This window comes from Alligator sinensis, unplaced genomic scaffold (genome assembly GCF_000455745.1).
Source record: "Alligator sinensis unplaced genomic scaffold, ASM45574v1 scaffold987_1, whole genome shotgun sequence".
NCBI classification, from domain to species: domain Eukaryota; kingdom Metazoa; phylum Chordata; order Crocodylia; family Alligatoridae; genus Alligator; species Alligator sinensis.
In genome coordinates this window covers 853189-867655 of record NW_005842574.1, presented here as the reverse complement: position 1 = coordinate 867655, position 14467 = coordinate 853189, and the positions used below count along the sequence as shown (strand labels likewise).

The 14467-nt window shown below is 58.3% G+C and overlaps 1 protein-coding gene across 1 annotated transcript in view; it reads right to left on the bottom strand.

Moving 5' to 3' along the window:
- SCRIB (scribbled planar cell polarity protein) overlaps positions 1 to 14467 on the bottom strand; it is a 107090-nt gene that overhangs the window by 91315 nt on the left and 1308 nt on the right. Inside the window, exons 2-11 of the mRNA XM_025214252.1 lie at positions 14387 to 14463; positions 14034 to 14112; positions 12978 to 13067; positions 12266 to 12322; positions 6408 to 6471; positions 5040 to 5114; positions 4809 to 4953; positions 4269 to 4387; positions 2902 to 3101; positions 1708 to 1874 (exon numbers count right to left, since the gene is read on the bottom strand). Coding sequence (XP_025070037.1) covers positions 1708 to 1874; positions 2902 to 3101; positions 4269 to 4387; positions 4809 to 4953; positions 5040 to 5114; positions 6408 to 6471; positions 12266 to 12322; positions 12978 to 13067; positions 14034 to 14112; positions 14387 to 14463 — 1073 coding nt within the window. The remainder of the gene's footprint in view (positions 1 to 1707; positions 1875 to 2901; positions 3102 to 4268; positions 4388 to 4808; positions 4954 to 5039; positions 5115 to 6407; positions 6472 to 12265; positions 12323 to 12977; positions 13068 to 14033; positions 14113 to 14386; positions 14464 to 14467) is intronic.

The window sequence follows — 14467 nt, the reverse complement described above, 5'->3', positions numbered from 1 at the left end:
TCTTTCCTGCCTATGCAGGGAGTCGGACTCGATGATCTATTGAGGTCCCTTCTGACCCTAGCATCTATGAATCTATGAACTTGCTCTTCAAAGTTTCCATGGATGGAGATTCCACCACTTCCTTGGGCAGCCTGTTCCAATGCCTGACCACTCTCAGTCAGGAAGTTCCTCCTGATCTCCAGCTTAAACATCCCCTTCTGCTGCTTGAGTCTGTTGCTCCTAGTCCTGTCCCCTACAGCCACAGAGAAAAGCCCATCTCCACCTTCTCTGTAATCATCCTTCAGGCACGTGAAGACTGTTATCAAATACCCCCTCAGTCTTCTCTTCTCCAGGCTAAATAACCCTAGTTATGTCAGCCTTTCCTCAAATGTGTCGTCTCCCAGGTCCCTGCTCGTTTTTGTTGCCCTGCACTGAACTCTTTCCAAACTGTCCATGTCCTTGAAGTGTGGGGCTCAAAACTGGACACAGGACTCCGGGGGAAGACTCACCACTGCTGAACAGAGTGGAAGAATCATTCCCTTAATAGCAAGTGACACTCATTAATACAACCCAGGAGGCTGTTGGCTTTTTTTGCAACAAGAGCACATTATTGGCTCATATTTATCTCACAGTCCCAGGTCCTTCTCTGTAGCACTGAAGCCTAGCAAGTCACTCCCCGGTCTGTATTTGTGCATGAGGTTATTCTGTCCCAAGTGGAGGACTTTGCATGTGTCCAATGAGATGAGATTCAACAAGATTTTGGACCATTTCTCCAGTATGTCCAGGCCACTCTGGATCCTGGCCCTGCTCTCTGGACTTCCTGCAATTCCACCCAATCTGGTGTCTTCCACAAATTGGCTAAGCATGCACTTGATCACATCATCCAAATCATTAATGAAGATGTTGAACAATACCAAACTCAGGACAGACCCCTGCGAAACCCCACCTGATGCATCCTCCCAGCTACACAATGAGTCATTGCAGACTACTTGTTGAGCATGATGATCCAATTAGTTATGTATCTACTTGCAGTACTTTCATCTAGTCTGTATTTAGCTTGTTAAGGATAATCCTTAAGGGAACTGTAGCTGTAGCTTAACTCTGGGTTAAGCAAAAAATGGTCCTGGTCATAGGTGGGCAGTAGCCCTACCTCTCATGAGGCCAAACAGTAATGAGCCTTTTGATAATACCCGAGTGGTAGCTGCCTCCAGGGTGTGACAGGCAGTTCCTGCCAACAAGCATGCTTCAGTCACAGCCACTAAGAGACAGGGGGCCTTCAGGACTAGGACCCCAAGGGGATGGGTCCTGCCTCCTGCTTCTGATGGCCTGACACGGTCCCCTAACATACAATACAGGCCACCCCAATCCCTAGAGGTCAAGTAGAAGGGAAGGGAACAGCAGCTGTGATGTCTGGAGAGCACTGAAGCAGAAGGTGAATGGCAGGCAGTGCTGAGAGAGGCAGGCCAGCTGAAGAGGAGGTTTCACAGCTCCCACCCCTCTGAGTTGGGGCATTCCCAGGTCACTGGTCAGGAACCCAGATCTGTTACAGGTCAGCGTAACCAGGCCCAGAGCTGGGGAGATGCACCTGGATCAGAACTGCCATGGCACTGAGGGAAGGGGGCAGCCATGGGATCAAGGGATCATGCCCTAGAAACCAAGAGGGGCCCCCCTTCTGCCCCCCAGAGAAGGCACAGTGCTGCAGGGTGCCCTCACACACCGGCCTCTTACCTAGGCTGGGAGAGGGCTGCTGGGGAAGCAGGTAGCAGGTGAGAACCTTCTCCCCCGTCTTTTCGTCATCCTCGGTCTGGAACTTCAGCATGGGCTGGGACTGGTTCTCCGCCAACCACAAGGCCTTCAGGTTGAGGTTAGTCAGGGCAAAGGGCAAGTGCTGCAGCCTGGAGAAACAACACAGTCGGTCGGACTCCAGTGGCCTAAAGGGAACATCCCCTGGATGCCTCCCTCCCCGCTGTGCAGGTCAGGTCTGAGCCTGGCAGCACCCTGGGAGGCAAAAGGTGACAGCTGACTGTGTGCTGAGCTGGGTGGAAAAGGGTTTACACTCTACCCAGGGAGACTGAGCCAGGCAGGGCACTCCTCTGCCCAGAGCCAGAGAGACCCCAGCAAGCCTGCAGAGGGGCCATGGCCTGTGCTTCACCCTTGGCGTGCTAGAGCCTCAGTGAGACAGTCAGGCTACACAGAAGCCCACATGGCAACTCTGTGGATGCCACGTACAGGAAGCAAGGGAGATCCTGGAATTGGCACTGGCTGGAGAGACCCAGAAGGGACAGCTCAGCATCCTGGCCCCCGTGCCCAGAGAGCTGGAGCCAAGCAGCTGCTGGGTCACCATCAGGGACAACCCAGGCCACAGGGTAGGAAATGGCCACGTCAGAGTCTTACAACAGGGCAGAGCATCCCCATTTACATGGCACCAACAGACAGCCCTGGGCCCTGGTCTATATGAGCTGTGTGCAAGATGCAGCAGGGAGCTAGCCTGAAGCCCCATAGCCAGGGAGCCAGGACCCTGGAGAGAAGGGCACAGGAGCTTTCCCCCAGCCAATATCTAATGGGCTGGATGAAGTCCTGAAGAACAGGCTGGGAGACAGACACGGCATTGGGCCATGAGCAGGGCTGGCTTGGGCTCTCATCACAAGGGTCTCGGGCACTGAACACAAAGCCCAGGCCATCAACACCGAGCCAAAGAGCTCAGCACCACAGCACAGCCATAGCCTGGCTCCTGGTTCTGGCAGGATGGATGACACACAACAGAAGTAGTGTGGAGAAGCCCGACCACCCAGCCACGGCCTCCTCTTGAGCAATTTGGTGCTGCAATCCCTCCCGAATCCCCGTGCACCACCCCTCGCATGGCTGATGGGGCCCGTGCCTGTGGCCCTGCCCCACCCCCACTCCCACCCCACCAGGACTCACCTGTTCCCTGCCACGTCCAGGACATGCAACTCGGTGGTGCTGGCAAGCTCGGGCGGCAGAAGCACCAAGCGGTTGTCCCGCAAGGACAGCACATTCAGGCTGGCGCAGCCCCCAATCTCGGCCGGAAGCGCGGTGAGCCGGTTCCGATCCGCATTCAAGTTGGTCAGCTTGGTCAGCTTCCCCAGGGACTTGGGCAAGGCCTGGGAGGGTGGCAAACAGCATGGAGGAAGCCCTGAGGCCCACAGCTATGCTATGAAACTTGCACCCAGCAGCAAGGGGAAGTGGGGCTGGCGCGGATGCTGGGTCACACAGGGCAGCGGGGGAAGAAGGCACACTGACAGCCTGCAGGAGAACAGCAGAACCCACCCCAGCCGAGGGCACGGCTCCTGAGGCCCTGGGAACTGTTGAATTGCCTGGGGACCCTGGCGCAGCTCAGTCCAGGTGCCCATCCAGCCTGGGTAAGACAAGACTCCAGCACCTCTGGAGACTTAGAAAGCCCCAAAAGTCCTGGCTAGAGGGTCTTGTCCCTCTGATCAGGGTCAGATGAGTCACCATGTTCGGGGTCAAGAAGAAATTTTACGCCACAGCCAGACTGGTCCAGACTATGGGGGTTTTGCCTTCTATAGCAGGGAACATGGCCCCTGCCTGGGATCTCCCTAGTGTTTTTTTTTTAACGCCCCTTGGAGTGGCGCGAGTGACAATCCTCACTCCCTGCTTTACCTGGAGCAAGTTAAGGGGCGTTTGGAGCACTGTGCCTGGCAGCTGCTTGGGCTGCTCCAGGGGTTAAGAGCAGGCCACACGCTCATTTGTCTGGGCTGGGGGTGAGTGGGAGCAGAGGGCTGAACTATTTGGGACATCTGGAGGGCCCTACCAGCTTGATGTCTCAGTGTCTGTAAGAGTTGGTCTCACGCTCTCCTGGCCCTTCCCCTTCTCTGGGTTCTGACCCTGTGCCAAGACAAGCTCTGCAAGATGGGGAGGGGATGCTCTCTATGATGTGCCTCTGAATGTGCTGAAGAGCAGGGCCCTGGTCCCCACTGGCTTGCAGCACCAGCCTCACACAAACCATCACCACCCGGTGTTGCCTCTGCCCAGGCTGGATGGGCTCCGGCAGTGATCCTGAGAGCGGGGGATTCCTCAGGGATTGGCGAGATGTCACCAGCCTCCAGGCATCTCTCAAGGAGACTGGCCCAGCAGTCTGCTTGGCTGCCCCACGTCACCAGAGCAGGCCACAGTGGCCAGAACGTCCTGCAGACGTTGGCCTTGAGGTCCCAGTCAGTCCCCAGAGGCAATCCCCAAGATACAGTGAGGCCATGGCTGGGGAAGAGACGCGTAGCAGGCGAGCACGGAGCTGCAGCCAGTACACCTACCGTCAGCATGTTCTCTGTCAGGATGAGCTCCGAGAGGTTCTCGCAGTCCCCAATCGACTCGCTCATCTCCGTCAGCCGATTCTGATCCACCTTCAGGATGGAGAGCTGCTTCAGCTGGCCTGGGCAGGGGGATGAGGCAGGCACCAGCTACAGCAAAGGTGGCGAGGAGCCTGCTCCAACCACTCAGCTAGACCCCTGCCCCATGCCTCCCCACAGGGCTTAGCTCTCAGATCCCACAACAAAGCAGTTCGACATGGACCGCTGGCCCCAGCATCACACCTTCCTTGGGGCCTCACTCACTGGCACCTGGCACTGGGTTACAGCCCCAGCACCCAAGCTTTGTCCTGGCTCAGCTGACCAACATTGTGCACCAGCCCCCAGCAAGGACCAGGCCCTTTGTTCCCCGTCCTGGACCCTGCTACCAGGTTCCTCTAGGATCCCACCCAGAGGTCAACACAGCCCCTACACATCCATCTTGTCCCGTCCCACCCAGGGCTGGCACCATGCATGGGGTGGTACAGCCCCCAGCCCAGCACGCACCGATGCCGTCGGGAATGCACTCCAACAGGTTCTGGCTCAGCAGCAGGTCCGTCAGTGCCGCCAGCCCGCTGATCTCTCCAGGCAGCTGCTCCAGCTTGTTCTCGGACACGTCAAGGCAGACCAAGCGTCGGAGATTGCCCAGCTCCTGAGACAGAAGGAGATGGGATGCATCTTGGGGGAGTGAGGGGGCAGCGTGCACAGCAGCGAGGCAGCCCTGGGATGGGTACTCACCGGGGGCAGGGCCGAGAGCTGGTTCCGGTCTAGCCAGAGCTCCCGCAGGTTGGGCAGCGCTCCCAGCGTGTCCGGCTGCGACAAGGAGAGAGCAGTGTCACACCTTCTCCAGAGCCCCGCCAGAACGGCACTGCCCTGGGAGGGGAGGCCCTGGGCACTGCAACCTGGTGATGCTGCTGTTCCAATGCCCCAAACCACATACCACAGAGGAGTGGCAAAGCCCGCCTGCCGCCGGCTGCAATAGGGACGCTGCACGGGCCAGGCCTCAGCTGACAAAGCCTCCGCATGCCACAGGCTGCAGGTTTCTGGGCTGATGGCACTACCCACAGGGGTCTATTACCTGGATGGCACAGCCTCAGGGAGGGGTAGGAGCTGGGTGGGAGCTCTGGAGGCTTCAGCCTCGAGAGGAATCCCCTCTCTTCCTTCTCCTCTGTGGGCACAGACAAAGCAACTAGACAATGATGGAGCACCTCCTAGACAAGACTGGCTAGCCATGGGGCTGTTAGCTGCGGCTGCCGCCCCAGCAGGGGAAAGATGATTGCCATGTGGAGGACCGACCTCTCACTCTGAAGTCAGTGCTGCACGGAGGACTGTCCACATGCCTCTGCAGCGTGGCTGTGGGCTGCCTACATGCTTGGGAGAGGGAAGCCCTGCGCAGGCAGCTCCTGTTTAGCAGGGTTCCCTTGCTAGAAGCACCTTTTGGAAGGTTTATTCTGGAGCAGGACAGAGTGGCCCCAGCCCCTGCAGCTGTGGAGTTGCAGTCCTGTTGGGACACTGGCTCCAGACAGAGGCTGCGGCAAACCCACATGCACCTTGGGACCCTGGGGCTGGGCATTACCCAGGGCCTTGACATGGACTTTGCGCTGGCAGGGCAGGCAGCTCTGCAGGAAGGTTTCACATTTGCAAGCCGCAGGGCCTGGCTGCCTGCCCCTCTGGAGATCGGCAGGGAAATCCCTGTGGTTTCCCAACAGTGGAGGGTCAATCGGGGAAGAGGAAGGACGAGAAGCTGTTCCAGCAGAGCTGGAGAGATGAGGGCAGACATACAGGGCAGGGGAGGGAAGGCAGCACAAAGGCAGGAGCCAGCCAGGAGCTACAGACAGCACCAGAACCAGCAGGGAAAGCAGCCCACAGGCAGCTGGAGAGCAGGGCAGAGCATCACATGGCAAAGGGACTGGGCACGCCATGCCATGCCATGGAGGGAGGGAGGGAAGCAAGACAAGGCCAACAGCAGGAGACCAGAGCTGGGAACAACCACTGGGCCACGGCAGGCAAGGTCTCCCCAAACTCGGTCATCCCCTGCGACTTCAAACAGCCACTCCGCCTCCAAGGGCCCAGGGCGCCCAGCCCCTCCTGCCACCCCTCACGTACCAGCACTTCCAGGTCATTGCCACCAAGATCCAGCTGCTCTAACTTGACGAGGAATGAGAGAGAACTGCAGGCCGATGAGGGAGGAGAGAGAGACATAGGTTAGCAGGGGGACCCAGCTCCCTAGTGACAGCCCTGTGACCCCGCCAGGCACAGCCCAAGGGCCACAGTGCCTCCCCCACCCTGCAGGCCTCCAAAGCACTAGGGTCAGATGACCCTGCCCAGCTCCACTCAGGGCAGCCAAGGCCAATGTCTCATTGGCAGCGGGAGCCAGGGCTCAGTGATGCTGGGAGCTGCCCACCCCACAGTCACTGGTCAGCGTCTCCCTGCTCCGAGACAGCAGGTGTGTTCCACAGGCCGGGCCCCCTCGCCCCTCCACCTGTGCCATGACGCAGAGCCCCGAGCACAGGAAGGTGCAGACAACAGGAGGGAGTTCAGGACTTGGGACAAGAGGAGGAAACACCCTTGGGGAAGGACACGTGAGCACGACCAGTGCCCCAACTCCCGAAAAGGGGAGCCCCAAGCACCGCTCCTTTCTGCAGGAAGGGAGGGACCCCAGAAGATGAGGTGCTTGTTAGGTAAGGTCCCCGGGAGAGCCTGCCTGGAGTGGGTCCAGGGTGCTGAGCTGGGCCCATGCCCTAGCAACTCATCCTGGATTGACCCAACCCTGGTGCACACACAACTGCTGCCCAACGACACAGCTGACAGTGGCTCCCCCGACGCTCAGGCCCCTGCCCCCTGCCAGCCTCTGCTCCCCACACCCTGGGTTAGCGCTCTGTCCCTTTCAGGCTGGGGGGCACTGTCTGCACAAACCTGCCCGGGCCCCCTTCTCCTCTGCTGGCTCTTTGGCTGTTTATCCTCCCTGCCTGGTCCTTTACCCTCCACTAGAGACCCCCAAACACACTGACCAAAGCCTGGCTGCAGGAAAACAGGAAACCAGCAACAAAGGTCTCCTGGTGGGGGCAGGAACACCACAGCCCTGGGGGCAGAGCAGACCCTCCTGGACACACGGAGGCACCCTGTGCATGTGGCCACCTCGCACATGCCAGTCCTCATAAGAGTCCTGTTCACTGCATCTGTGCACGCGTCCCTTGCTAAGAGCCTCACAAGTGAGGACCAAGTGAGGCTCATAGGATCTGCACTGACACCATCCTGCAAGAGCCACTGCGGGGTTAACATCTGGCCTCTCACCATGTGCTGTCAGTGCAGACCCCCATGGACACACATGTGGAGGGAGGGGAGGGGGTGCCGCCTGCAAGAGCTGGACAGTGGCAACAGCTCTGTTCTCCTGCCCCAGCAGCAGAACCCACTGCCAATATCAGCCTGATCCAGCCTGTTGCTCCACGTCACTGCTGTGCAGGTCCTGGAAAGCAGCAGAGGCTCCGTGAGCAAAGCAATGCTTGTGTCCAGCAGGACAGGCATCCCAGCCAGCTGCTAACCCAGCCGGAGACCCTGCATTATCCACTCAGGGGTTCTTGGTGATGAGCCGGCCTGCCCTGGGGATGGCTGGCTACAACAGGGAATGGACGGGGCGGCTGCAATGTTCCGACCGCAAACAGAGCAAAAAACTCTGGGAGCACGTGGTACACACGGCTTCTCCCCAGGAGAGTCCTGGGTCTCAGGACAAAAACAGACCAGTTACACAGGCTGATTCAGGTAAGAGTCCAAGACCCTCTTGGGGACAGAGAAGTCGAAAAGGTGACAGCATCACCTTCGACCCCATGAGGAGGGTCAGCCGTGAGTGCTGGGAGCTCACATGCCCAGTGGGTCAAAGTGAAAACGGATTCAGCACGAGGCAGAGCAAGGCTCATTCCTGAAGGAGCTCGAGAGAGCCAGGCAAGTCTGTCACAGGACCCCGAGGAACTTCGCTGTAGAGAGAAGAGAGCACAAGCATCCATGTGAGGAGTGCCACAGTCCCTGCACGGTGGGTCTTGACAGACCGACTGAAAGACCAGCGACTTGCAGATGCAGCAGTGAGCCAAAGATGCGCAGCCCTGAGGCTCAGTCAGAGCTGCCAGGTTGGAAGAGACCTTGGGAGGCATCTCGTCCAACCCCTGAGCAGGCACAGAGGCACTTTCCTCAAACCACCCCCAACTGTGCTGGAAAGCATTTGACGAAGCGGAGTCCACAAGTCCCCTTGGCAGCGTGGTCCAGCATCCTGTAGCCAAGACGTCCTTCCGCGTTCCATCTGCTTTGCGGCAGCTGAAGTCCATCATCTCCGGTCCTGCCCTCTCTGGTGAGGGAGAACCACTGCTCTCCCTCTCCTTCCCTGCAACCTCTCCAGCATTTTGAGACCTGCTCTCGTCCCTACCTCCCCTTTTCCACACTAAACAGACCTCACTGCTTTAAGTCTTGCATTGCAAACCCCCTCTCTCACTTGCCTCTGGATCCTCCCATTTCTTTCCATCCTTCAAGAGCAGTAGCCAGAACCGGACAATACCCACCCCAGCTGAGGCCTAGCTGGTGCCAAGTGTCAGTCACAGAGCAGTGGGGCTGGAAAGGAGCTCCAGAGGTCACATCTAGTCCAACCCGACTGAGGCAGAATCAGCCCTGTCCAACCCAGCCCAGACAACCATAATGTAAACTGTACCTAAGCGGAGGGGTCTTATCTCTGTGCCATGCATGCAGTACTTCTGCTTGGCGAGCCCAAACTATGTTTGCTTTCCCTGTGACACCACCATCCTGCTGACTTGTACCGAGTTTCTGAGGCAGTTACAGGGCCTGGATCGCAGACCCCGTTCTGTCTGCACCCGTTCACTTCTCTTTCTCCAGTGCAGAGCCTTGCATTGGTCTTGGCTGAATTTCATTACGACATCGACAGCCAAGTTCTCCAGCCGATCAAGACCTTTTGGAATTGCAATCCTATCCCCCAAGTGTTTGTGAAGCCTCCCAGGTTCACCTCTGCAAACTCAATCAGGAAGCTCCATCCCTGCAGCCAAGTCATCAAACATGCTGACCAGCACAGGACCAGAACAGATCCCAAACTGTGGAACTCCTCACGACACCTCCTGCCAGGCTGACATCCAACCTTTGACAGGTACTGTCCTGCCGGGGGCTAACCAGCCAATTATATAATGGTAATTCATTCTGGTCCACGTTTCTCCAGCTTACATAGGCATGTAGGACTGCAACAAGTGCCTTACCAAAGACTATGTAAATGATACCTGCCCCATTCCCTTCATCCACCAAACCACTTACTCTGTCAAAGAAGGGCACCACATTGGTTTGGCACGTTTTGTGCTCAAGAAATCCATGTTGGCTGCAAGAGACAGGGGTTGACAAACAGGTTGTTTCATATACTTTGCTGCAATATTGTCCTAGTATTGAAGCCAAGCCGACAGGTCTGGAAGTCTCTGGTCCCCACTTCCTGCTCTGTAAGATGGGCACTAGGTCAGCCCTTCTCAGCTCCTCTGGCACCTCGCCTGTCAGCCAGGACTTTGCAAAGATTAGTGCCTGAGGCTTCCAGATTTCTTCAGCACCCGGGGATGAACTGCATCAAGACCAGCCCACTTAGAGCAACCCAATGTGTCTAAAGCTCTGATGTGCTCTCCATGGTTCACAACCCTTCTCCTTCCATTTACATTTGTTTTGTTAGTTTATATTTTTCTTCCACTTGTAGGGTCCGTTCTTCTGCACAGGGGCAGGACTACCTGGATGAGTCTGGAGCAGCTGCTGCTCGTGGTCTTTACCCAGCCAACATCCAGACCCCCAGCAGCAGGGACTTCAGGTCTGGGAGAAGCAGCTGTGAGAACAGGTCTGGGCACACAAACCACCCACGCAAGGGCAGTGTCCCATTGAAACAACCAACCCACAGTGCTGCTTCCTTCTCACATGGGTGGTGAGGGAGCATCTGGCAGAGAATCCCTGGTACCAGCCCTGGAGTCGCTCTCCAGAGGCAAGGGACAGGCAAGGATCAAAGCAGTGATGGCGAGGACAACGAACCTCCTGAAACAGCAGCATGTCAGGGAACATGGGCTTCTCCCAAGATCTGGGGGCAGTCGCTGCTTAGGTGGGAATACAGGGTATCTGCCACTGGGTGCCAAGTCCGTGCCCAGACTCCTCCTTCCTGTGCTGGCCCCCCGTGGGCAGGGGCTGGGGCTCTGTCCCTGGAGCAGCAACACTGCAGTCCTGCTTTTGGAGTCGCATGGGATCATCACTTTCAGTGACAAGGGAGAGATGCCAGCCCAATCTGGAGGCCACCAGCACCAAAGTCACTGGCACTGAACCTGATGGAGCCAGTTTCAGCCGTGTCTCTTTGCTGCCTGCCCCAAGGTGGGAGAAGCCAGCTCCTTCAGCCCTGCTTTCCAAGCTACGCTTCCACCTGGGCCTGAGGCAACCTTCCTGGACTCCTTCAGCAGATGCAATACAGGCTGCACGTTCCTGAACGTGCAGGTCCCCAAGAACAGTGGCAGAGCGTGCGCCTGCACAGAGCAGTCTCCCAGGCAGAGGTGATGAGGTCCGAGTCCCTCCAGGGAAGGAGGAAGGTTTTGAGCCCTGCCGCTAAGAGGCCCTGTACTGACAGCCTCATTGCACAGCAATCATTTCTGTAGAGCGCCCAGGGAAAGAAAACAGAAAGAGAGCAAGGTGGATTCTCTCCATCCAACTGCTGAGATGATGAATGTGAAGATCAGGAGAAGGACTGGGCTGAAGACCTGTTGGGCGTTTCATCTCACTGCAGGGAAGGGGGCTAGGTCTAGAAGGAACTGAGAAAGGGCTACAGCTCCTCCACCCGTTATACACTCACAGGAGGCAGCAGAGGCCACAACTCCAGCAGGCCCTGCTATTCAGAGAACTTCCTCTCACCCGTCCGGTGACCCGTCCTCACACGATATGCACAGAGCAGGGTCTGGTCAGCTGGACAGACCGACAGGTGGAGGCTGGTTATAAACCCTGAAGGTACTGTAGTGCAAACAAGTGGCTGCAGGGTAAAGGGACGGGGTTTACCATACTCCAGCAGCTCCACAGTAATTGCCCACGTGAATACTCTTACCCTTGGTACATGGGCCACTAGCCATGGTAACATTGCTCACTTCCACCGAGAGGGCCACTGCTGAGCTTGCAGCTATCACGGGGCAATTATAAGAGAGCAGGTGATCAGTGGGAAAGCCTCACCCCACTTTCACGTCCCCGTGAATTGTGTGTATGGGTGCACACCCTCAGACAGGAGCCAACGACCTGTGGGACATCAGTGCCAGCATCAACAGTGCCCTGCACTCACCATCCCATGGCAGCAACTCCTTTGCAAGGAAACCAGTCCTTTCATCAAAGGAGTCGCTCCAGGCCCCAGAGTGGCATCGGCTAAGTCCTCCACTCTCCTCTGATGCCAACTGATCCCTCCTCCCCTGAAGAAGGCCAGTTACTCCTAACACACACTCCACCCCTGCTGGGGGAGCTGGTAGGCTCCAGCAGGCACACGGGTGATGCACAAGTGCACCCACGCATGGGCAAGGAGGGGCACAGAGAAAGCTGCTGCGCTAGTTCACCACATTGCCCGTCCTCCCCCACAAAGACTGCGTCCCCCCTTGCCCTCCAAAGCCGCTGCCACTAAGCTCTAACCCACAAGGGAGGGGATTTCTCATCTCCATCAGCAGCTGCCCCCAGTCTGCCTGCCCCAAATGGACCTTACGCTCAGCTGAGCTGAAACCCCAAATGCCCCTCTTCTGCCTTGCACAGTCCCCCTTCTCCTCATCCTAACCCACAACCCAACAAGCGAGTGCTCATTCACAGTCCAAGCGCCCCAGCCCCTCCCCTCAGCCCGCTGGGCCTGGGTGCTAGGGCCGGCGCTGTAGAGACCGCCAACTCTAGTGCTCCACGAGGACGCTCAGCCAAGGCAGTGCTGCAGCCCCCCAAAGGACACTCACGTAGGAAGGGTTTTTAGCAGGTTCTCCCGCAGCTCCAGAGTCACCAGGTTTGCCAAACTGCAAGAAAAAAGGGAGCGAGGAAGCCAGACTCCAGGGACACAGGGAGATGCTCACACCCTCCCTCGGAGCAGCCCCTCACACACGTGGCCTACATGAATGAAACACATCAGTGTGGGCACAGCAGCACAGGAGCAGGGGAGGGATGCGAGTAAAGACATCTCCAAGCACCAGGGCCGAGTGGGACGCCTTGCTACAGGGCTGCAGGAATAACACCATACCCAGTCCCGGGGGCAGGCAGTGTAGCACCACACTATGGACCAGCCTAACCAGGGACCAAGTCCTGCACACAGTGGGCATGTTGGTCTGCCCTAGCAGGGCCAGGAGGCCTCTTCCTCCATGCTGACCATCTTTGCAGAGCTTCTTATACCAACAGCATGCCTAGACAGAGTGCACCTAAATCTGGGGGCCGGGGCATGGGTGTGAGGGGAGAGGAGGTGCTCTTGTAGGGTGGGAAAGCCTGGGCTCCAGCCCTGTTGGCTCCAGGCCTGCTGGTACCACAGCCCCCTGCAGTGTCGCAAGCTAGGCCCCTCCCCTCCCCGGGGCATGGGGGCAGCAGCACTGCCTGGCAGCTGGGCACAAGGCTGCAAATGTCCCTTTTGCCTCTCCCAGCGCAGGTGCCGGGCGTGGCTGGCAGGGGCGGAGGTGTACTCACTTCCCGATGTCGCTGGGCAGGATCTGCAGGGACACGTCGTTCAGGGCCAGGTGGCCCAGGCTCCGCAGCTGGGTGAAGCCCTCGGGAAGCCTATGGTAGAAGCCACACAGGCAGGACTATGGATGCCACCCTGCACACAGTACCCAAGCCCCGTCCACCCTCACGTGAAGAGAGGCCCTGCTCCAGCCGCAGCCCCTGCCCCTGCCCCCCATTCCAAGCCTCAGCAACAGCGCACATGGGGCGGGCACAGCTGCAGGGGGGGGCTCGGACCCTGTGCATTTCAGCAGCACCGGGGGCAGCAGGGAGCCTGCGCACTGCCTGGATGGGTGCAGGTCACAGGGGCCACCCATCTCCAAGGACCCTGATGGAGATTGGGGTAAGACATCGTTCCAGCAGACTGCAAGCTCCGGGCACTCGTGCTTCCATACTTGGGCTGAGACCCCTCTCTCAACAAAGCCCGAAAGGCCCCGGGATGGGATGCGGAGAGTCCTTTTCTGCTGGGTTCTGGACACTGCCTGCCACCTACCCCTTGCCCCCACTCCCAGGCAAGGCCCCCATTGCTCCCACTGGGAAAGGCAGTGTCAGACGGATGCTGGGCAAAGGGAGAGGGTTCAGCACAGAGCCAAGGCGAGCAGGGGTGAAGAGGGCAGCAGAGTACGTGAGGGCCCAGCTGGCCTATGAACCAGACAAAGGAGCATGAGGCCTTTTTCCAAGCTCGGCTGCAAGAGTCACATCCATCTGTTGTCTAGAGGAAGAGGGGTCTCAAGTCTATTCCCAGCAGCCACACGGCCACGTCACTCATACCAGCACCACCACCAAGCTCAGCACAGAGACGCAGCCCTGCGGCAGTCTCACACGAGGGGGGTGGGTGGCAGGGCCACGAGGTCTCTGTAGGGCTCGTCTGCACAACGGGCACTGGAACGCCGGGAGAATGACTGCATGGGCGAGAGGCCCGAGGACTAGACCTGCGACTGTCTGCCTGCCCAGGGCAAGCTGGGGAGAACAGGGAGCCTCCCCCTACCCCTGCCTGCGGTAGGAGGGATGCCTAGGTCTTACCTGGAGAGCGGGTTCCCACTGAAGTCAGCGATCTCCAAGGATTTGCAGAATTTGATGCTTTCAGGAATTTCTGGAATGTCTGAAGCAGAGAGGGAGAGAGACAGATCCAGTAAGAGTCGTCCCCCAGGGAAGAGGGGCAAGAGGGGAGAGCCTCGGGTGTGTGGGGCTGGGGGTAAGGGAGGCCCCCACAGAAGCCTATGACAGCGAGGGGCTGGAGACCTGTGGCACACCCTCCCCCCCAGGGCTGGGGTCCCCACCATGGCTGGGCCCTTGGAGGAGGATGCCAGGTGCTGGGCAGGGCCCCGTGCTGCACCCCGAACGGTTCCGTGTTCCCTGCCCTGCCCCGGCCTTACCGTTGCGGGAGATATCCAGCTCCACCAGCTGCATGAAGTTGGCCACCTCTGGGGGCAGCCTCTGGATCTCATTGTCGCTCA